The 25,917-nt window shown below is 45.4% G+C and overlaps 2 protein-coding genes across 7 annotated transcripts in view; one reads left to right on the plus strand and one right to left on the minus strand.

Annotated features, from left to right (window-relative positions):
* PRR5L (proline rich 5 like) overlaps positions 1-25,917 on the plus strand; it is a 131,187-nt gene that overhangs the window by 39,183 nt on the left and 66,087 nt on the right. Inside the window, exon 1 of one of the 6 annotated variants that reach the window (XM_032488479.1) lies at positions 23,907-24,101. The exons of 1 other annotated variant lie outside the window; for it this stretch is intronic. The gene's annotated coding sequence lies outside the window, so the exon portion shown is untranslated. Of the gene's footprint in view, positions 1-23,906; positions 24,190-24,761; positions 25,082-25,917 lie in introns of those variants that run through there. 4 more of the 6 variants (XM_032488477.1, XM_032488475.1, XM_032488474.1 and 1 more) reach the window with 4 other exon arrangements.
* LOC102520672 (cytochrome b-c1 complex subunit 8) lies at positions 4,827-8,984 on the minus strand. The gene has a single exon (XM_032488480.1). It carries the CDS (start codon positions 6,878-6,880, stop codon positions 6,503-6,505), a length of 378 nt encoding a protein of 125 aa, XP_032344371.1. The 5' UTR covers positions 6,881-8,984; the 3' UTR covers positions 4,827-6,502.

The following is a 25,917-nucleotide window of genomic DNA, read 5'->3' on the forward strand; positions in this document are numbered from 1 at the left end:
TGTATTTTGTTTCCATCGATAGCAGAAATGGGCAAATGTTTCCTGAAATGGGCCAAATAGCAAATATTTTAGGCTCTGTCCCCGTAGTGCAGAAGCAGCTATACGCAGTATGTGAGTGAACAGGCTTGGCTGTGTTCTAATAAAATTTTATTCACAAAAGCAGTGGGTCAGGTTAGTCCACAGGCCATAATTTGCCGACGCTTGGCACAGAGTGTGATCTCTTTGAAAAGAACCCTGAACTGTTGTGTGTATATTTTATAAAGCTAGACTCCAAGCTGTTCCTGTTGGTCACCCTGGGGAGAAAAAGGGGAGATTATTAGCTTTTCTATAGTCACTTCCGTTTTGTGTGATTAGAGAAGGAACACATGCATTGCTTTTGTCATTTCTGTTTTTGAATTCCTCAAATGATGTAATTAGGCATTGGGAATTCTCAGCTGTACAGGGGCACCTCTGCCTGTAAAGTGGGGAAGTTGTGACTTGCTTTAAGGAGGTTTACAGAGAAATCAGTAACTGCTCACAGAAACCTAACCCAATTTGAGACAATGATAATGTTACAAATCATGATTTTCTGATAAATAGAGGGTCAGTCTTTGTACCAGCCAAGCCACGTCCGGGGCTCCCTCTTGAGCTGGGGGTGCTGGGGTGTAAGGCAGCCGTGGATAAACTAGATGAGTGCTGAGGACAGAGGCTGGGAAGGTGTGGGGCCCGAGAGTTGTGTCAAGAGGAGCAGCGGGTGCTTAGCCAGAAGCAGAGGGCCGGCGTGGGGATGCGCACAGCTGCCCTGCCCTGGTGGGGAGGAGAAAGCATCCGCTAGCCCCAGCTCCCGCGTCTGTGCCTGAACCGCTGCGACCCGTCATCTCTGGTCAAGCAGAGGCCAGTCCAGCCACCAGGGGTACTGGATGAGATTGGACTAGGTGAGCCTGGGCCTCTGCAGGACTCTGGAGGCAGTTTCCATGGTGGCTCGGGGCCTGAACTTTGGGGTGGACAGAACTGGGCTTCTAACTGGCCCTACAAGTTAAGAGCCCAGCATCCTTGGGGAAAGTTTCTGAACCTCTCTTAGCCTTAGTTTTTCCTCCATAAATGAGTGAAAATAATAATCACAGTAACAGTCATACCGCCACCTATTGCATAGGCTTACTGTGAGAACCACTTGAGTCAAGACACATTTTCCATGACGCCGGGCACAGGCACTAAGTGCTTCGTGCATGTTAACAGTTGGTCATGATATTCATCATTGTGGCCGCTACCGCAGCTGCCAGGCTAGTCTTTTGGTTTAATCCTGAAACTGTGTTAAACTTTTGTTGACTTTTTGCCTTCCGAATGTGAATGAAAAATGTTGCCTGCCTTGTCAGTAAACAAAGGATGTTGCAGCCATCAAGCCACTACAGCTGCCCCCACGGTGAGCCCTGAGGAAACTCAGGATGGAAACAAACAGGCTGCCCCTGCCAAGCTCTCAGCCACCGCAGCCACCCCCAAGGGGGCACCCTGAGGGGACTCGGGCTGGGAAGGCACAGGATCTTGGCCCCAGGTAGCTCAGGTGCATATCAAAGGAATGATTTCAATGAGCCCAGACTCTTGCATCTTCCCATACAAAGAAAAGTGCTAAATTCCTTTAATCTGAGATCCCTGGTTTTCTTTAACTGTAATCTTTTGATGTTCCTGCCCTTTGTTGCAAAAATTCCTATATATCCTGTCTCCTCCCTTACCTCTTTGGAACAGTCCCTTAGAGGTATCGGAGAGGCTGTCTCCCAGGCTTGAAGTCCTCAGAAAGTCCTCCAAATAAAACATAATTCTCAACTTGCTTTTATGAGGTCGTGCATTTTTTTCCAGTTGACAGGATCTTCTTTGCCAAAACCAGGCTGGTATTGGCTCAGCTGCATTTCTTTTTCTGGGACTCTGTTTTCACATCTATAAAACAGACTTGATCATACCTGTTGTCCCTACCTCATCAGGCAGACGATGTAGGACAGACCCCAGGGATGTGCGCTGGGAGAGTCGAAGGCAGGGTACACACAGGAGGCGACGTGGTACCCAGAGCCCGGAGCTGCCCACCTCACCTTTCTTTGTATCCAAATCCTGCTCCTCTTCCAACCAACTCAAGTCCTGCTTCTCCTGACCACACAGTATCTCCCTTCCTGGACTTTTGGGCACTCGGTCCGTGTGGGGTGTGCTCTGCTGTATTACCTTCTATCATGAACGAATCATTTCACGTGGATGTCAGCCACAGCCTAAAGTGAGATCTTGGAATGTTGGGACTTTGTCTTATGGATTTTCAGGTGAATAAGTATTAATAAGAGATTAATTAAAAACTAATCATAGATGCTAAATTCAAGGAGATCGCTGTGTGTCAGATATGGTGCTAGATGCCTTCGCACAGATTCCAAATTTAACAACATCTTTACAAGGTAAGTATCCATGTTCCCACCCTACTGATGAAGAATGGGGTCCAGGAAAGTAATTAAGCACCACCCAAGTATATTAAGAGGCAGGCTCTTCCCCATTTTCTCAGAGTGGAGCAGAGAATCAGGACATTGTAGGTTCAGGGTAAAAACGAAGTAATATTCAGCACCCTCCTGTGAAGAACTTGAGATTTTAAAAAATTGTTATTTCCAAAAGTAACTCACTTAAACACAGCAACAAGCCATGTGAGCTTGCACTTGGCCCTTTCTGAAGTCTGTTTACCAAACAGGCAGAGCGCTCACCTGGATCGTGAACCAGGGCCAGTGAGGGAGGGGAAGCGGGAGGCCCTAGGAGGGCCCACGTTTCCTGCGGGGAAAGTCCAGGGACTGAGCATCCGCTTCCTTCTGGTCGATTGTTAACGAGAAGGGAAGGCAAGAGGCCTTCTGTTGTTGCTCCGGAACCGCGGGGATGCCCGCACTTCTCAACGCGCTAGAATAACAACCGCACCAGGGAGCTCTCTGCGTCTTCCCCGCCCTGGGGAGTGGGGACGGTGAGGAGGGAATGGGGGTCAAAGAGGGGGTTGGGGCTGCAGGTTCCCTTATTTCCTCTTTGACGGCAAGGACAAGAAAGTTTGGCTTATTACTTAAAAAAAAAAAAAAGCATCATTTTTTGAACCCTACTCTACTTAAGGCATCTTGGGGGGTGATACAGGTGTAAGTTGGCTCACTCTTTCCTTTAATAACCAGAAAAAATACTATGAGACCTACCCATCCCCACTGAGGATTCAGCAAAGGAGAGAACCCAGCACTGTCTCAGGCTCTGACCTCCTGCCCCCTGCCATGGGCTTTTTCTCCATCACCTTTAGCCTCATCCTCCTTAATGCTAGGGGCTACTTTCAGCTCTCTGCACCACTTAGCCCCAAGGGTAAAGAGAATATATTTTGTTCTCTCTCAGTTTTACTTTCCATATTTTTCTGGGCCAGCAGAATCACATCAGAGAGCAGGCACACCCCCCTGCAATATAGTAAAGTTATGAAAAGCACAGATCTCTAAGTCAGACTGCCCAGGTTCAAATCCCACCTGCCCCTTCTACCAGCTGTGTGATGTTAAGTAAGTCACTTAACTTCTCTGTGCCTCAGGGTCCTCATCTATAAAACAGTGATCGTAAGTAATACCAATGGGATTGTTGTGTTAATACTTGTAAGGAGCGTAGAACCTTGCCTGGCACATAGTGAGCACTAGGTAATCAGTTATTAAATGACTACCAGAGCATCTAGGTCATCTCTGTCTTTGACCTGGTGAGTTTCTGTGTTGCTGGGGCCTGTGCCTGCCCTCAGCATGAAGAGCAGCTGCTTTTCACTTTCTCCTGTTACATGATTCCTGGGCCTCTCCAGTACACCCGTGGACCAGGCTACAAGGGAAAAATGGAGAATCCTTGTTACTCTATTCTGGAGAACACTTGTAGCTTCCTTAGTGTCCGCTACCTCACTCTGGTCTGAGCCAGAGAAACTATTATACCTAAAGGCTCATCACCATGTTTTCCTAAATAAAATATCAGCTCACTGCTCCCCATTGTCCATTGGAACAATGTGCTAAATTATGTAGAATGACCCCTAAATGTGCTCATTCTGTAGAAATAGCTGTGGTCAGTGGTTTCCTAATAATTTTGCCTTTGCAGGGAAGGAAAAACTTTTCCTCTATGCTCTTAGGTTCGGAGACTCAGGACTGTGAATTAAGTTGACAAATGACAGAGTAACTGGAGAAAAAGCACACGGATTTCATTTGTTATGTATTTGATATTAAAATTTTTATGGGGGCTTCATAGCAAAGAAGTAAACGTCTCCAAGAAGCAGTTAGATTTGGAGGCTTAGAAACCATTTTAACAAAGGGCAATAAATTGTGAGAAGTTATTAGACCAGATGTTGCTGATAGATGTAATCAGTGTCCAGGTTCCTGTCCCATCCCAGAAGTTATTTAGAGACAAGCCACAGAGGTTAAGAAAGTAAAGTGAGGTTTTATTAAGGGATGGAGAGTACACTCTCAGGGGGAGAGCGGGCAGGCTCAGGTGAGTGGCTGCCCTGAGTTTCTTTGGCAAGTTGGTTACATAGAGTGTAAAAATGAATGGGTGGAATATTCATTAGGGAGGGAAGGGTTTGGGGTCGTGTTCCCTGATTTTCACCCCAACTCCACCTTCCTAAAGGGAAGAGGGATTTTTGTCCTTATTTAGTCTGGATCAGAAGTGTCATGGCATCGATGCGTGATGGGTACTTCTGACCTGCAAGGCTAATTTTATTTAAATGAGGGCATAATGAGCAAAAAGTTACATTTGGACACTGGAAATTCCTGCCTCTTCCCACCTTTCTTTATCAGCCTCCGGGTCTGCTCATCACCCCAAAAGGTGTGACCACTTATCAGCCCAGAGGTTTCTGCTTTTCTTTCTCTGCCCAGGGACCCCTGGTGTTTACATGATGCGTGGTTTCCTGTATTTGGCCTGTTTCCCCCCTTTCTGCCTAATTTTTGCCATTTGGCCTGTGTCCCCCTTTCTCTGCTCATCTCTCACTATCTGCCTGCTCTAACAAAAGGAAAGGAGTTTGGCCTTCTGGAGTGGTAAATTGTGGGAAAGTGACTAGGAAATATATGGGGGAAACTAATAGAAGATAAGGGTTATTTTAATTATGTTCATTTGTGCAGGTTCATCTTAATGTCAACTCCTTGTCTTGGGTAACAAGAATGTTCTTTTCTTCCCAGTACAAGGAGGGCACCTTTCTCAAGGGAAATTTATGCCCTGCTTTTAGGTAGAAAGGGTTACTAGAGCATGAGCAAAGAAGAGGGAATTCCACTGACTTGGGGAAACTTCCATGAAGAAAGATTCTGAAGCATCAGCTGCTCTTCAGGGGAGATGGAGAGAGGATGAAGAGAAGGGGAAGGTGCCTTACGTCACATATTAGGGGCCATGGGGCATCCAGGTCAAGCTCTTGACTCTCTTGAGGATGTAGCCCTGAAGAGAAGGAGGTCAATTAGGGATTTCATTCTGTAATCCAGATGGTGACAATGAGGGCCTGGGTGGAGCGTGTGTGTGTGTGTGTGTGTGTGTGTGTGTGTGTGTGTGTGTGTGTGGGGTGGGGAAGAGGAGGTGGCAGAGGAATGAGAAGAGGCAGTTGCAGGAGCTTGTTAAAAGTAAGCATGAAGCTTGACTTGGGATTGGATGTGAAATCAGAAAGATGAGCTAAAAAAAAATAAAGATAAATTCAACTCCCAAAATTTGTTAAAACTAGAGGATTTCAGAGCTAAAAGGGCTCACCCCTCCCCATACACACATTTTACAGATGAAAAGTTGAGCCCAGGCACATGCCTACAGCAGTTTATCATATTAATTCCAAGTTTCAGGACCAGAAGTTAATACCTCTGGATACTCAAGGTGGATTCCCAATTTTCCCGTTTCTTGCATTCAAATAAGAGGACAGGGCTGACCCTGGGATACAGTACTTGGTGCTCAGATAAACAGTAGGGCGTATATATCATCCCTGCTCCATTTCAGCCACCAACACACCACCTTTAGGAAGAACAAACCTTTGTATCGGGTTTTTCAAACCTCAGCACTATTGATATTTTGGGCCAGGTAATTCTTTCTTATGGGTGACTGTCCTGTGTATTGTAGGATATTTATTTTATTTTATTTTATTTTATTTTATTTTATTTATTTATTTATTTATTTATTTATTTATTTATTTATTTATTTATTTTTATATTTACTAGATTTTCTTGTCATTATGGCAGCGGAGGGCCGGGACCCAAGGTTCCCTACAATTCATGCCATCCACAGGAGTAGCTGCAGCTACTGTTTTGTAGATTACAGAACAAAGGATGAGCCACAATCCTTCACCAAACTCAGAGACTGGCCAAAATTGTTCAGGCCTCATGCTGGAGAGGGGAGTTTATGAACTTGAAAGTTAGCAGCCACATCCAAGGACTCTGCTCATAAAAACGCAAAATCACAACAGTGCAGCCCATAAGTTTATTGTGTCTTCAGGACACTACAATGTAGACTCCTCTTCCAGAGACGGGTCTTTCAGAGTCAAGGAACTATTATCCAGATGAGCTGCTCATTTGTCATTTTCATAGGTAGCTGGATTCTCCCTTTTGGATCTCTCAAACTCTTGGGTTCCCCACGTGTAGACAAGGTAAAACGCTACAAACGGTGGCGCAATGTGAAGGATGCACGCCCGAGTGCGGCGCAGCACGTCGGGGATGCCCTTGCTGAAGTAGTTCGGGAAGGCGCGCTGCTCGAAGGGCGACAGGCTGTAGGTGATCACATGCCGCATCTGCGTCAGGTGCACAAACTCGCGGCCCATGGTCGCGGCGGTGCCAAGGTCACCTCGCCCTCCACAGTACGGGATCCACCGGCCTCCGTCCGCCACTTCCGGTAGTAGTGCAGGATGTTTAGTGGCATCCTTGCCACTAGATGCCGTTGGCATCCTCATCCCTTCCCCTACCCCCAGTCGTGAGAATTAGAAGTGTATCTGACATTGCTAAATGTCCCCGGTGGGGTGGAGGTGGGAGTACAAAATCACCCCGGGATGAAGAACCAACGCCTTCCATCTATGTGCTTACCATGAGCTCCAGCATGGCCTGGGCCAAAACCCATAAAATCATAAAGGTTGAAGCTCTTCAGTCATTCCTTAAGAATCAAATGATCACTATTTTCCAAATAATCTTTAGAAATGTGATTTGTTCATTCATTCAACAGATACACATTGTTTATGGACTATGAGCCAGGAGTTGTAGAAGTCTTTAGAGAGACCAGGGTGAATGAGATGACTTTAAAACGTTAGAGTCAAGATTAGTGATGATGTGAAAATGAATGATCTCCTCTCTCGCTTGAAGAGTCCTACAGGGAATGAGAGAAGAGAGAGATGGCAGAGAAGCCAGCGAGAGCCTGATGTGGATGGAAAACCCAGAGAACATACTACAGGCAGGAGTCAGCCTTGGAATTGAGTTGCTGAAAGCATGGACTTTGAGTCAGATGCACCTGTGCCTGAATCTTGGCTTAATATGACTTGGGCAAATTATTTTCTTAACTTCAGTTTCCTTATCTGTAGAATGGAGATGATAACAATACTCAGCTCATGATTATTTTGAAGATTCAATGAGATAAGGCGTATAAAGCTCTTAGCACAGAGCCTGGGACCTGGTAAATACTCAACGGTCCTACAGAAGCTCCCCTAATCATCCTTCAGTTTCTGCTGTTTAATACTTCGAAATAAAGTTGTGCTCTGAACTAAACAAAGCACATCCACTGCCACCAAGAGAAGAATAAGTCATTGGGGCAGTTATTTTAGCTTCAGCCTTTTGATGGTCCCTTATTTATGGCTTGCCGTTTGTGTATGTGTGTGCTTGGTTTTGAGGTGTCTTCTGAGTATTACTAAATCTTTTATTTTCTATCTGCACAAAACAGGGAGAGTGTTGAACCTGTTACTTAGAGGTTCACTCATAATGGAAATGAAAGTAGAGAGGATTTTTTTTAATTGAAAGTGAGAAAAAAAATCTATATTTGCAGTTGAGGTGAAGTGGGGACAGTGGAGACAATGACACATTTAAAGTGTCGAGAACTGAGCTTGGCACATAGTAAGCACTCAAGAAATATCTTCCAACTTCGTCACGATCATCATCATCATCATCATTATCACCATGTGGAACAAAGAGGGAGTCGTGCAGTATGTGGAAAATGTTGAGATCGTGCACGCTACAGTTACCCGCCTGAGGCAAGAAAAAGTGAAGCGCAAAATGGAAAAAATCTCGAAAAGGTGGCTGGACCAGAGCATTAACCCCAGAAGCCTCATGCAAATTCAGGAGCCGGTGAGGGATTGGCAAACACAGGGGCTTAACTTGCAGGAAGTGGAAAGTGCCACTTGGAAATTTTTCTTGCAAGCCATGGTGCTCCATAAGTTTAAAGCTAACCTGAATCTGTTCCTCATTAAAATGAGCTTTGGGTGACTGGGGGATGGATCCCAAAGGTCTCTGAGGCACTGATGGAGACCATCTGTGGAGGGAGTGTCAGTTGCCTCAACAGATTTCTAAATTGATCTATTTTAAGGATATTTCCTGAGAGAGATGTATGACAGTGGCAAGGAGAAACAGAAACTTCAGAACATCAACTAGCACTTCTTTTTGGCGGCTATGGGAACGGATACTGCAAACTTAAAACTCTTCTCCATCACCTTAGATTTACAAATATTAGATCAACAACAGCAACTCACATTTTCTGAGCAGGAAGAAGGTACCAGACAGTGTTCCTAAACATATTACATGGACTTTCAGCCAACCTTTGTGAGCTAGGTACTGTTATGTTCCCAGTTTATGGATGTGGAAACTGAGTCACAACCTGCTTAGGGATCCAGCTAGTCAATTGTGGAACCAAGAGATGAACCAGGCAGTCTGGCTCCAGCCCTTTTAAGTACTGAACTTACAAATGGCTGTTTAAGACCTGACCTATTTTTAAGTATAAAAGCTTCTGTATTATCACGAAGACCATCACTATTAGGGAAGCACCATCATTGACGTCAAGGAGAATTACGACCAAGTCAAAGCCATTTGATTTAGAACAAGCACATCATTGACCCTTGAGTGGGCGGTTTCTGTAAAGCTCTGGGATGGCAGCCAGACTGGAAGGGCTTATGGGAGTCAAAGGAGGTGAGAAAAGGGAGGACTTGATATGTATATCACTTCTAGGATTTTGGCAGTAACGATCGAGAGAGAAATAGAATTTTAACTACAAGGAGCAGCTTAACCATGTGAAAGCTTATATTGTCTTCTCCCCAAGGCAATGAGTACATATTGGAAGGAAAGAGAAGGGGCTGCTGGAAGGGAAGAGGATATAGGTGCTGAAAAGGGAGGAAAGATGTTTCAGACAAACATCTGGGAAGGGGTGGTGCCCAGGGCACTAGTGGAGGGTTCACATCCAGCTGGATTTGGACGGAATGTTTTGGGCTTGACTTGTTAATGATCCCCTGGTGAAGCAGTGGTTATAATTTCAGTAATCTGGACCCACATTGTCCTGAAAGCCCACATTCTCCTGGTGTGGATGGTCCATTTATCTAACTGTTTGGAGAACTGGGTGTGTGTCCCAGAGCTGCTATTAAATATCTCTGTGATCTTACACAAATAAGTCACTCTTGTCTCTGAACCTCAATTTTCCCATCCTGTAATGTGGTAGACTTGAACTTAAGATCCTGGGTGCTTTGTACTTACAGCACTATTAACTTCTAATATGAACAGAAGGAGGTTCTGCCTTTTTAGATGAAGGATTAATACCTGTTTTGTGCAATTTTTGTCTTTGAGTGGGAGACGGAGGCCATGGTCTCTTTTCTCTATGCTGGCGAAAGAGGTGATTTGACCAGAATTGTAAACAGGTGTGCATTATATTTATAAGCATTATAATATTCATTGAAATGGACTAATCTGTTACCAGGATTCTAGGGGTAACCTTCTAAATACTATAAAAAAAACCTTATGTCCTTTATTTGCTGTATACATATCTGAGCCTCAGGATCATCAGGAAATATTGCCCCCTTGCTGCTGGAAAATGACGCATCATCATTCGAATACACAATCCACACATTAGTAATGGGATTGCTGATCCTCCTGAGGACCTAGTTCTCAGAAAGGAGGACCAGACAGTATATTTGTGTTGCTAACCATCAGTTGTTAACAGCATTTATCTGTAGAAGTAGAATTTCCTCCAGCCACCGGAACCTCAAAATTCAACTCAGCAAAAGCATAGATTGCCTACTATGTGTCAGGCACCAAACAGGAAAATGGAGACCTTAGATATCGGTTTGGCTGATCAAAGCCTGTGACCACAATAAAAACACAATACAGGAAACCATGATGCATATCTGAATATCTGGTGTGCAGCCATTTAGAACGTAAGAGGTGCAACATTTCAGCTAGAGGGGTGTGTGCGTGTGTGTGTATAATAATAGGCTGAGCAGGGCAGGTTTATGGTAGGCACCCGGGGGGAAAACCTGCACAAGTTATGTTTTTATCTTGCTATGGATATGTTGTTGATCAAGGGCATTTATGCCCAGTGACCGAGTAGCTCAAACAACACAAAAACACACACACACACACACACAGACTGCCAACTCTGTAGCACTTTGGTGTGTACTCATGGCCCTAAGTCAACCATCTGATACAAGATGCAGATGCTGCTCTGCAGTAGCAATTCTCAAAGTGTGGTCCAGGGGCCTTTGAAGTTGCCCTCAGGATGTGTGCAGTCACATGGGCCCCCTGCTCAGAAGGACCCCTGCCCAGTTTAATGCTCTGCTGTGGCTGTCTTGAAATTCTTAGTAACTTTTAAGCAAGAGCCCCCTCCCCCATTTTGAGTTTGCACTGCAAATTATGCAGCCGGTCTTGGTTGCTTGAGACCCTTTTATGGTGTCCATGACCTTAAAACTACTTCAATAATAATAACAATATTACTGCATTATGTGCCTTCTCTACTCTCATTCTCACAGTTATGTATGTAGAGGAGTTTCCCAGAGGCTACGTGATGTTGGATCTGTATTGCAGCAGACTGAATGCAGAAGCAGATACGAGAATTCAACAATTTAGTGTAAAGCCAGTAAAGCCAGGGCTTTAAAGAGACTTGCAGACTTGAAAAACAATGACAGTCCTCTCGCCGTACATATTTTGCTTTTGAAAAACTTAGCCAGTTTCACAAAAATATGTTAATTATATTAACATGTCATGGGTTTTTTTTTTAATGTTTTTTTAAGTGAATTAATAAACAACAATTTAATTTTTTCTCAGTTTTAGTTATTAATATATTAACTATCAATAGACACAACTCATAAAAACCAAAGGTTCTGAGGGTCACCAATGAGTTTTAAAAGTATAAAGGGATACTGAACCCAAAATGTTTGAAAGCTGTGCACGGCTCTGTAGGTATTTACTATTTCTGTTAGAGGAAAGAAACCATTGAAGGAATGGGACCAAAATGTACAGTGTGTTTGTTTATACCTGTACTAGTCAGGGTTCTCCAGAGAAACAGAACCCATAGGAGACATGTATATGTATGTATGTGTAAATGGAGATTTATTATAGGAATTGGCTCACATGATTATGGAAGCCGGGACGTCCCACGATACGAGCTGGAGACCCAAGAAAGCCAGTGGTGTAATTCAGTCTGAGTCTGAAAGCCAGAGTACCAGAGCACCAATGTTCAAGGGAAGGCGAAGATGGATGTCCCAGTTCAAGCCAAGAGCAAATTCGCCCTCCCTCTGCCTTTTTGGTCTATTCATACCCTCAGTGGATTGGATGAGGCTCACCCACATTGTGGAGGGTAATTTTCATTTCTCAGTTTACCTGTTCAAATGCAAGTTGTTTCCAGGGGGAGAATATAGCTCAAGTGATCGAGCACATGCTTAGCATGCACAAGGTCCTGGGTTCAATCCCTAGTACCTCCTCTAAAAAAATGAATAAACCCAATTACCTCCCCCACCACACCAAAATAAAATACTTCAATAATAGAAATAAGTAAATTGCTAAAAATAAGTTAAAGTTTTTAAAATAAGAAAAATTAAAAAATACTTTTAAAAATGTGAGTCCCTTCCAGAACACTCCCACCGACCACACTCAGAAATCATGTTTTATCGTTTAGCTGGGCATCACTTAGCCCAGTCAAGTTGGCACACAAAATTAACCATCACACTTGTTCATTTATGTAGGTAAACCTATGTCCATTAAAAGATGAGGCAAAGACACAATCTTTTCCTTACCCTTGAACTTCTGCAGAATTTCTCAATGTGCCAGCTAACACAAGTCATTTGTTTCTACTTGTTTTTCTCCTTTGGAGAAGTCTCAGAGTGGCAGATTCTAGCTTATATCTAACCCTTGGAGCTTTCCAGAATAGAATGGCTACCTTGAGAGACAGTGAACACCTTTTCCCTCAAAGGGAAAAAAGCCACTTCTGGAGGAGATGCTGTCCACTTCTGGAGGGGGTGCTGTCCACTTCTGGAGGAGGTGCTGGAGAGGATTCTGGCATGAGGCAGAGGGTTGGATAACGTGACCTCAGATCCCTTGCACTTCTGAATATTAGAGAGTCTTTTCCCTTACCAAGTCCAAACTCACAGGGCTGAAGTAATAATGAATGGGGTACTGTCTTGAAAGGAAAAAAGAAAAGAGGAGAGAGAGAGAGAGAATATTCTGTCAGCACTGAAGCTGTGGAGCAGTCACTAGAGATTCCGGTCTTGCATACAAGACCCGGCACCAGCTGGAGCCCGAGAAGAGGACTTCCTCTGAGTGACAGACATAAGGGAGAACCGGGCGGGCAGGGCAGGGTGGGAAATGGAATTGCATGTTTTCATTCTTATGACTCTGACTCACTGAGATTGACCTTTTTTTTAGGTCACTGATCCCTCCCTTCCCTTTTTAAAGCCCCTTTCTTCCATTTTTAGCACCGAAGTGCTGACATGCTCCATCCCCCCCCCACTTGTCTTTTGGAAATCCATCTTGTAAAGGAACGCAAGGGTGCTTGGCTGGCAACAGTTGAACACACTACCCTGGGAAAAGAAACAAGGGGATCAGTATCTTCAGCCCCAGGAACAAACCTCCCAAGCAGGAAATTTTAGACACTGGGCAAGCAGTAGAGACATTTTGGGGGTAAGAATATTTTTTTCTAGGACTTCTCCCACCACGCCTGCTGTTTTTAAGGGCTAGTAAATGATGTGTCCCTTCCTCTTTTCATCTATCCTTCTTTCTTACATTTCCACTTTTCCCCTATTCGTCCCTAAAAGCTTTAACTGAGCCTCGGTTTTATCCCAGGCATGGCTTACATCATTTGTGGGCGGAGACAGGTGAACTGATCCCTGTAATGTGTTGAGGCAAATGCTGTAGGGGAGGGTGTGCAAAGTGCCAGGGCAGCCTGCCTGGGGTGGAGACAAGGGCGATCCTGACCTGTTTATAAGGGGGAGCAGGAGAACAGGGCGCTCCAGGCCCCGAGAGGTTAAGCAATGTGCCCAAGTTCACAATAGTATGTGGCTGGGCCAGCACTGAAATCTGGTTTGGCTCCATCGCCTGCACCCTTGACCTGAATGCAGTGCTGCCTTTCCAAGAACGCAAGCAGCTTAGTGTGACTTGGCACAGGGGGAGGTGGGCAAAAAGAAAGAGTGGCTGGGAACGAGGCTGTGGTCAAGCCTGCACGTAGCATCCCTTTAGTCACACTGGTAAACAGAAAAAGGAGACAGACATTTACAGAGCAGAGAAAAGTTAAAACCCAACATTTTGAGGTGCTATTAACTTACATTCGTGTCACAAGTTGTTTAGCATGTATTCATTTACTGAGCACCTCCCCCATGCCGGGACAGACATCACCCCCGCCCCCCCTCCCCGCCCCGTCTCGGAGCTCACGTCTGTCTAGCACAGCTGGGGGCAGACCTACTGGGCTAAGCAGGATTCACTGTTAATAGTTCAACGTCATTGCTGTAGCTGCTGTGTTTGCAGCTTCTCGCTGCTTCCTTCCAAGACCTTCTGCCCCGTCTCCTAACAAACAACCTGACTCACGTCTTTTCTTTTCTCCTTTCCTTCCTCCTGCCCCTCTAAGGGGCAGGAGGGCTGTGAGCTGACCCACGGCAGGTTTCCACCAAAGAGAGGAGGAAGGGGCCCAGCTCCTAGACCAGCGGAATAAACGGGAGCTGACCCATCTCTGCCAGGTTCGCTCGACAGAGAGATTTGGTCCCTTCACCTACCAGCCTTTCTACCTGGCTGATGCTGGCTGAGAGTTTACTCTTCCAGAAACTGCGGGGCCTGGGGAGAATGGCCCACCCCTCCCACAAGAATACAAAGAAACCATCAGCTATTAATTTCCAGTAGGATGAACAGGAACCCCTTCAGCCAGGAAATCTAAACTGAACAGCAATTAAGTCATTTAACTCCTTCACCAACCCCACCACCACCCCCTCTTTAAGTTTCAGGGCTGCAGAAGGCTCTGAGTTCCTCTCTGAGATCATGTTAGCCACTGGTGTTCTGAGACTTTTTACTTTTAAGTGAGATGCCTCCTCATTCCTGTCGGGCAACACCCTGTCGGGGTTAAGCCTAAGGACTATGGAGCCAGACTGCCTGGGTTTGAGGACCAACTCCACCACTTGCTGTGTGACCTAGGGCAAGTTACTAAACTCTCTGTGCCTCAGTTTTCTCATCTATGAAATGAAAATAATAATAGTACCAGCCTCATACTGTTTAGAGGTATTACAAGAATCAGAGTTGATTTTTGTGGTGTGCTTAGAGCTATGTAAACACTTTTAAGGGTTAAATTAATAAAATAAATATATTTAATTATCCAGCTGTGAGTGGTACTTGCTTCTGTCTTTTCCTTCTCTTGGGATGTCTGTCAATCCACAGAGGGAATAGATTTAGCGAATTGGCTCAAAACAGGGATTTGGGGGGGGGGTGGTCAAACAGCCTTGGTTCAAATCCTGACTCCACCACTTAATTAGAGGTTGTCATCTAATCACTCTGCTCCTCAGTTTCCTCATCTGTGAAATGAGTTTATAATGGTACATCTTAGGATGGTCATGAGGAATGAGCTGTGTCAAGTCCTCAGTGTAGTAAGCGGTACACAGTAAGCGCTCATTAAATTTTAACTGTTATTATTGGGCACTCGCTCCGCAAAAAAAAGTACTGTATCAACACAGCAGTTTGGATTGCAGGAGCTTTGATAATGCCAAAGCTAACATATGGAACACATGTGGCCAGAGCCTCAAGCCAGTTCCTAGAAGCTGGCTGTGTGCTAGTTAACAAAGAGCTTGGCAGTTGGAGAGATATAGAAGGGCTTAGACATTCTGTGTTTGAGTACTGGCTTTCCTTCTTGCTAGAGGTGTGATGCTGGGCAAGTTAGCATCTCCAAACCTCAATTTGTTTCCTTCCTCCCACCCTTCCTTCCTTTAATTAATATTTATTGAGTGTCTATTCAATGCAGGCACAGTGCTAGGTGCTGGGTATTCCCCAAATGGACAAACCGGCAAGTGATGTATCACAAGCAGGCTGAATCGATTAAACAGGTCACCCACGTCTGCTGGGTGCCTGGCCCAGGGCTGGTGCCTGGTGTGCCTGCAGCAAAAATGGCTGCTTAAGCTAATTTACTATCAAATGCCCTTGATCATATCTACATCCGGACTCGTCAGCCTTTCTCGTGAAGGAGGTGGCCGATTCTCATTCTTTTCTCCAGCCCAGAGGAGATGCCTAGGCAGGTCAGAGGGAATGCTCACACAAGGTCACTCATTATGTTTCTGCAGTGGGAAGTGAAGCAGGGAGAGTCTTCCCTTGTAAATTCAGGATACTCTCAGTAGAGTAGTCATCCAAGAAACTAAAAAGGCAGAAAGCAGAGTTTACCGAGTAGACTCAGTGAACATCTCCCCCGGATCTTATTTAGTCCTGAGCCCTCTTCAAAGCAAATTTGACCATCATGCAATTCTTCTATGTAGGACAGCATTTCCCCAGCTGTGTTCGATGGAAAATTTTATCCTTAAACTGTTAATAGTATTCCATGAAAAGAAATTAAATTATTGAATGTTTCTTTCCTGCAGACCACCTCCAGTTTCCAAAAATTAAGAAAGGAACCTTTCCCAAGTAACACCAGCAACATCTTGTGGTTTACTCTTCCTCAGAGAAGAGTTTGAGCAATGCCCTAAATTAGATGACAGCCATACTGAAACACCCAAACTCTGGTAACATGAGTACCACACTTAGGAAAAGAAGAGGAACAGACGTTGAGTGATGTCAGATCAGAACTGCCCTAGTTAATGCCAGAGAGTGAACAGAGAGTCCTCTGTGAGCCATGGCCATCCACTTGCTGGCTTGGCTTACCTTGACCAAGTGAGACGTTCCAGCCCTGCTAGGGACCGTTGTCCAGGGCAACAGGGCATCCTGGCTCTACCTGCTTTCTCCTACTGCAGAATTCTCCTCATTTCCCACATCCAGCAGAAAACCTCTGTATAGTTGGTGGTTTGGATGAGAATATTTATCTTCCCCAAACAGCTCTGCAACTTCCTCTCCCTACATTGGGAGGCCAAGATGACTCAGGGTAGGGAAGAACTTACAGTGGGAAATAAAACCTCATAATTTGTGGTTATTTCTACTTCTTACAAGCTATGTGACGTTGGGAAAGTACGAAACCATTGCTTTAGCCTCAATTTCTTCATCTGTAAAATGGGGGTAATAATAGAACTGATGTCTTAGTCTTATCTAAGGAGTAAGTGAGCTACTAGCTACTGCTTGCAAAGCACCTGATGTGGTGTCAGCACATAGTATGTCTGCAATTAATATTAGTTTTAACTGTTGCTACTGTAGATTCCACGTGTGTGTGTGTGTGTGTGACAGAGAGAGAGAGAGAGAGGGAGAAGAGATGGAGAAGGGAAGGGAGAGGCATATGTAATGTTTAGGGTATAACGGAAATTTCATCTTGCAGAGGAAGATTTAAATTAAAATGGAAAATGAATAATCTTAATTAACTCCCAAAGGTTCCACCTACAAAGACCATCACATTGGGGACTTGAGTTCAATATGTGAATTTGGTGGGGACACAAATATTCAGTCCGTATAGCATTGTGGAAATTGTTATTAGATGTTCCAATATTATCATGCAAAGAAGGAAGGAAGGTTCTCAGATGAGAGGAGGACGTGGAGGAAAATCCTGGCATGTTGGAGACAGTGGGAGTGTGAAAAGACCAGAGTCATTTGGGTCCCTGAGTGGGTGCTGAGAGGCATTAAGGGCCCAGGAGGGTTAAGGGCGTGAATACACAGTCACTTGTACTTCTCCAGCTACGTCTACATTGATGCATAGAGGAGAACTGGATTGAACAACCTTGACTTAGCAAAGCAAAGAAACAAGAAGGGGGCAAGGCAGTCTAGGATGTATACCAAGAAGTTAACATAATAATAGACTCTAATCTGGATGAGGAGGGGAGGGAGAATATGAGGGGATTGAGAGACCTGACAAGGTAGTATATCTCAGGGAGCTGAAGAATTATGGGAGTCAGGGGACTGAAGGGAGACAACTGGAAAGCTAGAGAGTGGGAGAGGATTGCAGCAGGAAATGAGAAGTTCAAAGCTGACCACGACAGTGGGTGGCCATGGATAGAATGGAGGACAAGGTCATGGGAGCAAGGGTCAAGGAACGGAGCTGGGAGGATATTGGAAGGATTCTTTCTATGGATATTGAAATTACCAAGCTAATTCTTCAAGTGGATATTGAATGGATATTGAAAGCACCAAGAGCAATATCTAAGAGTGACCGTGACCTGGGAGCTAACGCTTCAAGGAAAGAGGAGGAGACTGCAACAAGGAGGGGGAGTAAGTAGAACTGTCTGATGGTTTGATGGGATTTCTAGGGAGGGACTGTAGTCTGGAAGTAGCACAAGGAACAAGGAAAATGACTACTGTCCCTTGAAGTCCAGTGATACAAAGAGTCTTGGAGAGAAACCACCACCATTTGAGAAGCTTTGGGAGAAGGAAGGTCCCTCAGGGGAGAACCAGGACTGATTTAGAACAGCGATTCTCAAAGTGTAGTTCAGGAACCCCAGCCAGTCTCCAACACCTTGTCAGAGATTCAGAAGTCTCTCTTAGTATTACTTTCATAGTAATAACTAAGTAAGATCTTATTTGCCTTTTGGCTCTCATTCTCTCACAAGAGTCCAGTGGAATTTTCCAGAGGCTACGTGATGTGTGATAACACAACAGATTGAATGCAGAAGTGGATGGGAGAATCCAGCTGTCTTCCATTAAGACGGGAAGTTAGAGATTTGCAGAAATGTGAAACAATGCCTTTTTTCTTCCCATGACATAAAACTGTAAATGTACTTATTTTTCATAAAGTATGTGATGGTTTTGCTATAGTCATTCTAAAATTAATAAGTTAATTTTAATGTTTATTTTAAAATCCAGTAAGTATTGATAGATACAATGCACAAAAACCAAAGCTCTTGGGGGTCATCAATATTTTTTAAGAGTTCTCTGAGAACAAAATATTCAAGAACTACAAGTTTAGGTCATAAAGGCTAATGGGATGTTTGGAGAGGAAGCTGAAGATAAAGGGGACTTTGCTGATGATGGACTATGGGTTCCAGAGCACACAACAGAAGATTCTAGGGAATGGGGATGGGTTGGGAGACAGGTCAGAAATGGGAATGGATCTACCAAATGAAGTGATGACAGTCTGGAGGATTAGTGTGACCTTGAGCCCTGGCTTCTTTTGTTGAAGGCAGAGAATGGTGTGAAGCTTGCCAGGAAGCCTGGAGAACACAGAGCCAGCTTCTACTGTGGGAGGTACGAAGCCAGGAAACTGGCTGCCTTATATGGTATCTGGATCCCATAGTTTGAATTTTGAGAGGGCATTCTGATTGACACTCTTGCTTACTCCCAGGACCTGTCACAAGTCACAGGATGATCTGCTGCTCTGTCCTGAAGAGTCTGAGGTACATGATGGTTCCTAGAGAAGGAAATGTGGTCTGGGCAAGCATTCCCAAATGACTGCTACAATGACGGAGGAAAAAGAAAAAAAAAAAACTCCCTGATCTATTTCTTGGACCTCTTTGCTATGCTTCAGCCATGCTGGCCTTTTTTAATCCCTCTAACTTCTCAGGCTTCTTCTTGACTCTCTACTGCCCTCTATACTGGTATTTCTTCTGTTTGGAATGTTCCTCTGTTCCTGTGATGATCTTGCCATAATTTAAATCTCAGCTCCAAAGCTACCTTCTCTGAGACCATCCCTGATGACCCTTCTTCCCTTCACTCACCCTAGCACCCCATTTTATCCTTGTCATAGTGCAGATCAGTACCTGAAATCATGCAAAACTACCGCCATGTGTTTGTTTCCATGTTGATTGTCTGTTTTCTGCCCCTTGATGGTGGAGACCTTGTCTTTCTTGGTCACTATGGCATCCCCAGTACCCGACACCAGTTAAGTGACTGGTTAATATTTGTCAAGCAACCAACTGACTTGGAACTGAGGGAAGGAATAACTGAAATCTGGATTATCTAGGGAAAATTCGTGTCGGATTGTTAAAGTTCTTCTTGCTCTTAAGATTTACTTATTCAAGTTATTCTCAGAATACGTTCAGCTTGAATTAAATACCAACCCCTTTAGAAAGAAGGCGAGGCCCTTCCCAATACCAAAAGATAAAATTGACAGAAAAAATGCCCAACAGACAAGGAATAGCCCATTGCTATCCAGAAAAGTGTGAAAAGGACAAAATCTTTTTTTTTTCTTTTGCATCATGCAACACTTTTCCAAAAAACAAACTTCAAGGTTCTCAATATTTCTTACTGTGCAAGTTAAAAAGAAGGCAGAATGTGGGCAAGGTTTTTCATATGTGTGTTAAGTCTTCCTGGTGTACCAAAGGTCATGGATTTTACACCCCAGTGTTAGACCAGATGCTGAGCTTATTTCTCGAATGGTCCTGTTTTTATGGATGGTGCCGTGCTGTGGATGTATATCCAGTGCTTACGCAAGTTCTGTATCTAGATTGGTATTTATCATGAGTAACCACATTAACTTATTTTATGAGTGGAGCTCTGACGACCTGAAAAGCTCTGTCTTCTAATGCCGCACATGCCTGGGGACCTACCTGTGCCCCTCACAAGCTCTGTACCTGGCATTAGCAAAGGATCTTGGATTTTCTGGGCCTCTACTTTTCTATCTACTAAAAAAGAGAGAGATTATGGAAGGAAGTGATCCTTTTCTTCATTGGAATACTTTGATGACATGATATGAGACCTTGAGGTGTCATGGAGGGAGGTCTGAACTGGAGATCAGACCCTAAACACCTAAATTCAGCAAGACATTGATTTCATACCTATTGTATACCAGATCCTTAAGGCATTAAATGCTATGATTCTGTAAACTGAAGTGATTTTAATTATTATTTAGAGATGAAAGTAGTTAATCAGACCAAGAGGGAGCACAGTACAGAACAAGGGCAGAGAATAGGCATTAGGGAGTCCCTGCCCTGTCCTTCCTTGCTTGTGTATAACTTCAGGCAAGTCACCTAACCCTTCCTAAACTTGGTCTGATCAGGCTTTTGGGGGACAGAAGTGAGTAATGAGGATGCTGGGGGGGCAGGCATTGTCATGGGAACAAGGGGAAAGTAGAACAACAGGTCTCTGGAAGAGCAGGAACTGGATGGTGGCTTTGCTCCCAAGGCAGCCCTAAGGAGGGCCTCTGCATGTCCATCTGTTTTTTGCGGGGGTAATTAGGTTTTTTTTTTTTTTTTTTTAATTTATTTTTATTTAATGGAGGTGCTAGGGATCGAACCCAGGACTTTGTACATGCTCAGCATGCCCTCTACCAGTGAGCTATACCCTCCCCCTCTGCTTTTCCATCTTGATACCCACTTGCCTCCATAACTACCCCACAGCTTCCTTTACCTCAGCAGTACTCAAATGATGCAATTCCAAGCAAAGTCTTGTTTATAAATGGGTTCTCTTGCTGGGAGAAAAATGGCTTGAACCCATGCCATCCTCTTGCATAATTTCTGCTTACTCATACCTCTGGCCCCCCTGACTGTGTGCCAGCACCCCTCCTCTAGCTCATCGGAGTGGCAGGGAAGTGGGTGAAGCAGGCTGGGAACAAGAGAAGCAGAGAGCAGGGAGTGGCTGGGACTGTGGCAAACTGGAAAGGACACGCCCTGTCCAACAGGAGAGAAGCACATGGCAGCCGCTAACTGTGGCCGGGCAGGCCTGCAGTGTGAAAAACACCGGGTCTTCCAGCCTTCCCAAGGCAAGCTGAAAATCCGTATTTTTGCATGAAGAGCTCTGAGTTTTACATGTTGGCATGTAATTTTTAAAATGTTGACACCGTAGGGTTCAAATAGTATATAGCTAATACATATGCAGCTAGTCTACAGGCAGCCAATCTGCAGTTTCTAGAATCTAGAGTTCGGGTAAAGATATGACCTTTCTGCTTTTGTTCTGGATACTAGCTACGTGGGCACAGGTGAGTATGTGTGTGTGTGTTTATGCGTGTGTGCATGTGCGTGCGTGTGTGTGTGTGTGTTCACATTCTTGAAATGGAATCTGATTGGCTCAGTGTAACTTTTCAGATCAGAGTTTCTCAGAGGAGTCTGTCACAGAATTTGGCTGCATTTAGGTCAGTACTCACCCTTGGTCTTAATGAGGCTGCCTAAGGCCTGCCCTTTCAGCAGGGACCACGACTGGGCCAACTTCAATTTCAGAGGCTGTGTACATAATATGTCTAAAAAAGACATAGAATTTCCTCTTCCATAAATGAATGTTTAAATAGAATGATCTGTATTGGTTTCTCCTAACAAAATTCTATTTCTTAATAAGAAAAGTCAATGTTCCATAGACATTTAGTTAGAATTTTGGTAAAAAAAATTTGGGTGGTGACAAGCATAATATGTTGGTATTAATGGCCCTTACAGTGAATCTCTGATTTGCACCAAAATGTTGGCTACTTCTTATTTTAAGAAAATTCTGTCCACAAAATCAGTAATCAGGGCTAGAAGAGACTTTAATCTCTTTAAATCTCCTTGAATACTCTTTTATGGCATCCCCACCAAGCTGGCATCGCCTATATTGTGAGTACTTCATTTTACCAGGGACTGTACTGGTAAAGGGAGCCTCCTTTTATCCTTGGGTAGGCCTGGTGATTAAGTTTTTTCTTATTGCACAGTGCCCAATCCACCAAAGGCAATCAGTACAGCATAAATTTGCTAAATGAATCTTTTCATGGATTCATTCACATGATATTTACTGGGCACATACTCTGTGCCAGGCACTCTTCCAGGACCTTGGGCAATTTCAGCAAAAGGAATAAATCCATGCTCTTGTAGAGCTGATTCTAGCCTGGAAGCAGGAGGTGGTGGGAGAGACAATAAATTTTTTTAAAAAAAGTAAATCACAGATAATGTTGCACAGTGATAGATGTAATGGAAAAAAGAAAAAGTAAACTCGAACGAGGGAGATTGGAAGGGAGGAGTGAGTTATAATTCTAAGTAGACTGAATGGAGTAGGCCTCACTGAAAAAAGACCCTCTTTCACTTCCCAGACCTGCAGGATAATAATAGTAATAATAATAGTATAATAGTAATATAATAATAATAATAATAATAATAATAATAATAATAATAATAATAATAATAATAATATCATCTAAATCCTAGCAGAGATTCTAAGCACATTTTCTGTATGGATTCATTAATCCTCATAACAACCCTGAGTTAGCTACCACTTTTATCCTCATTTTCATAGGAGTACACTGAGGCAGAGTGGTTAAGCAGCTTGGCTAATATCCTGCAACTAGTAAGAGCCGGTGGTCAATAAACCTTGACATTCTGACTCCAGGCGTTGGCTCTCAGGCACTCAGCACAGCTCCTTTTGAACACATCTCTTGGGTCCCCTCACTGATCACTGCCCCCTCAAGCATTTCTTTCTCAGGCAAGTGCTGTCCCCGGTCCCTTCCATCGAATGTGATTCCTGGGATGGGATTTAAAGTCTCTTCATCATCCCGGGGTTTGCTGAGAATAGTTTAGCTTTATCCGATCATCACTGGTCAAGTGAGGCACCTAGAGCTTCATGAAACCCCTCTTGGGCACGCTCTGACCAGAAACCCTGACTTCGGTTTTGTAAGGTCATAGTGACCAAAATAAACACAATTCTTTTTTCTCGGTTTTGACATAAAAAGACACATCTTTTCTTCAGCAAATGTCACTGTGGTTTCAAAGCCTAAGTGTGATGTGTGAACGGGCAGTATTTGTCAAGTATTTCCTGCTCAACCATAGGGTGAAACTATGCAAGCCAGTGAGTCCTGAGAACAGCTGCATCAGATTCTTAACACCTGCAAAAAAAAAAAAAAAGTTTTGAAAATAATTTTACATTTAAAAAAACATTTCAGATTGGTTGGTTTTCTGCTGTTTCAAATTCTGAAGGCCCCTCCAATTCAGTAAACCTTCAGTTGGAAAAAGAATAGGGGAGCTTTAAGAGATTTGCAAATGTGAAGGAGAGACATCACTGGGATTATATTTTCATCGATGCATTTAAAACAACTTCTCCTGGAATCGGCCTGAGGACTGTTGCTTAAAACAGCAAAAGCCCCGGGCTCTAGCCCTCTAGTGAGCCCTAGAATCACTCCCTTGGTTTGTTGGTAGTTTCTCGTCGTGGGGGTGGGGGTGGGGGTGGGGGTGGGGGGTCTCGTCTGGTGTGAGGGAAACGAAGCGCCAAGCTCCCATGACCTGTTGCATCCTCCGCAGCTTTTCAAGTCAAAGAGTTGGATTTCCTGAAATTGTTGGACTGGATATAAGTGCAGGCTCCCCCTTCCCCCGCCCCCTCCCTAGCAGGGTGAGAGATGCTGCTGGGGAGGAGCAGTGGGATGGGGTGAGGTGTGGTGGGATGGGGGCCGCAGGAGAGAAACTAAAGCGATGAGCACAGGACAGGAAAAGTGGGAGGAGGAGGAGGAGGATGGGGGGGGAGGAGGAGAGGGGAAGGAGGGGGAGGAGGAGGAGGAGGTCGTAAGATGAGAGAGGAGGGAAACGTGTCACCAGCCCGACTCTGGGACCTCCGCGGCCGCCGCGTTTGTGAATTCGCGCCCGAGAGGACCCGAGGCTGGACCAGACCCGCAGAGGGCAGAGCCGGGGGAGGAGGGAGGAGAGCGCGGCGGCGAGAGCCATCCAGGTCGCTCGCTTCTCTCGGGTGAGGAAACTTTCTCGGGAAGACCGGAAACTTCCCTAGGCGCGCGGAGTCTGGAGCGGAGACGAGCTGCGGGTGTGTGAGACTCGAGGTGACTCGGGAGGGGCTGGAGTCTTGAGCTCAGCACGGCGCAGGATTGAGAACAGAATCGTCGGGCACGCCGGGCACCATCCCGCAGGGCACAGCGTGGGGGGAGGCCTGGGGAAAGCGTTACATCGGGGGCAACCCGGTGGGGATCCCCGCGTGGCTAAGGATCCTCGAATCAGAAGCTGCGGACGGGCGTAGGGAACCCGGCTCGCGACCACCGCGGGGGCGGGGGGAAAACGCGCTCCGCGTCGGTGGCTTAGTGTGGGCGAGGGACCGCTGTGGAGTGGGGAATGCGGAACGCCGCCGATCGTGGGACCCAGGCTGCGCCAGGAGATCGAAAATAAAGTTTATTTGTCTCTCTCGCGCTCTCCCTCGGCCTGAGAGGCAAATCTAAAGAGCAGCCCCTATTCGGGCGCGGGCGATTAGGTGCCCCGAAAGAGCCGCTGGACGGGCGCGCTCCGCCGACTGGTGAGGGGCGGGGGGCCCGGGCGCAGCCCGCGGAGACCCGGCGGGGCGGGCGACTCTCTGCGCCGGCAGCATCCCCTTTCCGCTTCGTCTTTCCCGCCCGCCCTCCTTTTGGCCAGGCTTTCGCCTGCGCGCTTACTGTGCGGCACTGAGAGCTTGCTGCGAGCACAGGGGGCGCCTTGGAGGCCCCGCCCCTGCATCTCTGACCCTCGTGTCCCCTGGCTGCTGCCCCGTTTCCTAGGGGCAGTCGCCCTGGGTCGGACCAAGTTGTGTACTTGCAAACAGTGTTTCAGGAATCGGCTCTGGGGTGCCTGCATGGTTGGCAACAGGGTTTTCCCCCTGTTCTGCCCAGTCCCTGCCCTGAGCCACATGCCGCCGCCTCTTCCTCCGTGGTGCCGGGAGCTCGCGTTTTGTTTGTCAGCAGTAAGGCAGTGAGTATTTATAGACTTCAGTCCTGCGGTATGCAAGGTTTCAATTACTGCGATGCGCCCCACAAGACGGAAGGCTCACGCGAGGCGGCTCAGCTGCACGTCTGCTCCTGAGACCCGCTTGGATAAAGTTCTGGGTTGGAGTCTCCGGGCATTCCTGTCGGGATGGAGTTCTGGACCTGTTGCCCAGACGATATATGCAAATCCAAACGACCCATTGCAGTCAAGGACGCCAACTCCAGATTGTCTCCATCCTCTGCCCCCTCTTCTCCACCGAAGGGTGCTCACTGATCAAGCCTTAGAGACTGACCTTTTTTACTTCCCTTTGGTGATCCTGACCACCGTGGGTACAGTCGTGACATTTCATTGGCCTACGTGCCGCAAAATGTCACAGTGCTGCCTCTGGTAAATTGCTCTCGGGGTGGGAGGCGCAGTTTTTGACAACTTGAAGCAGCAAATGGGTCAGGAGGAGAGATGGAACTTGCAGAAACTAATTTAGTCACCTTTTAGATTTAGCCCCGGTGAGGTACCCAGTACGACTGAGAAAGGCGCGCAGCGTTCCTCTCTGTGGAACCTGGCTGATCAGTCTTCTCTGGTTGTATTGAGCCTTAGAATCTTACCAAGGGTGCTGTTCAGAGCATTTTCTGAAGAATGCAGCAGATAAGGGAAACGATTCTTGGTCAGTCCACAAGTTGTCTTTGGCTTTTTTCAACCCCAGACATTGTCTTTCAGTATTTTATTGATGCTTCTACAGCCAGAACCATTAATAGTGTAAAAAAGAAATGTGTATATATATATAACTGAATCGATTTGCTGTACACCTGAAATTAACATTATAA

The sequence above is a fragment of the Camelus ferus genome, chromosome 10 (genome assembly GCF_009834535.1).
Source record: "Camelus ferus isolate YT-003-E chromosome 10, BCGSAC_Cfer_1.0, whole genome shotgun sequence".
Taxonomy (NCBI): domain Eukaryota; kingdom Metazoa; phylum Chordata; class Mammalia; order Artiodactyla; family Camelidae; genus Camelus; species Camelus ferus.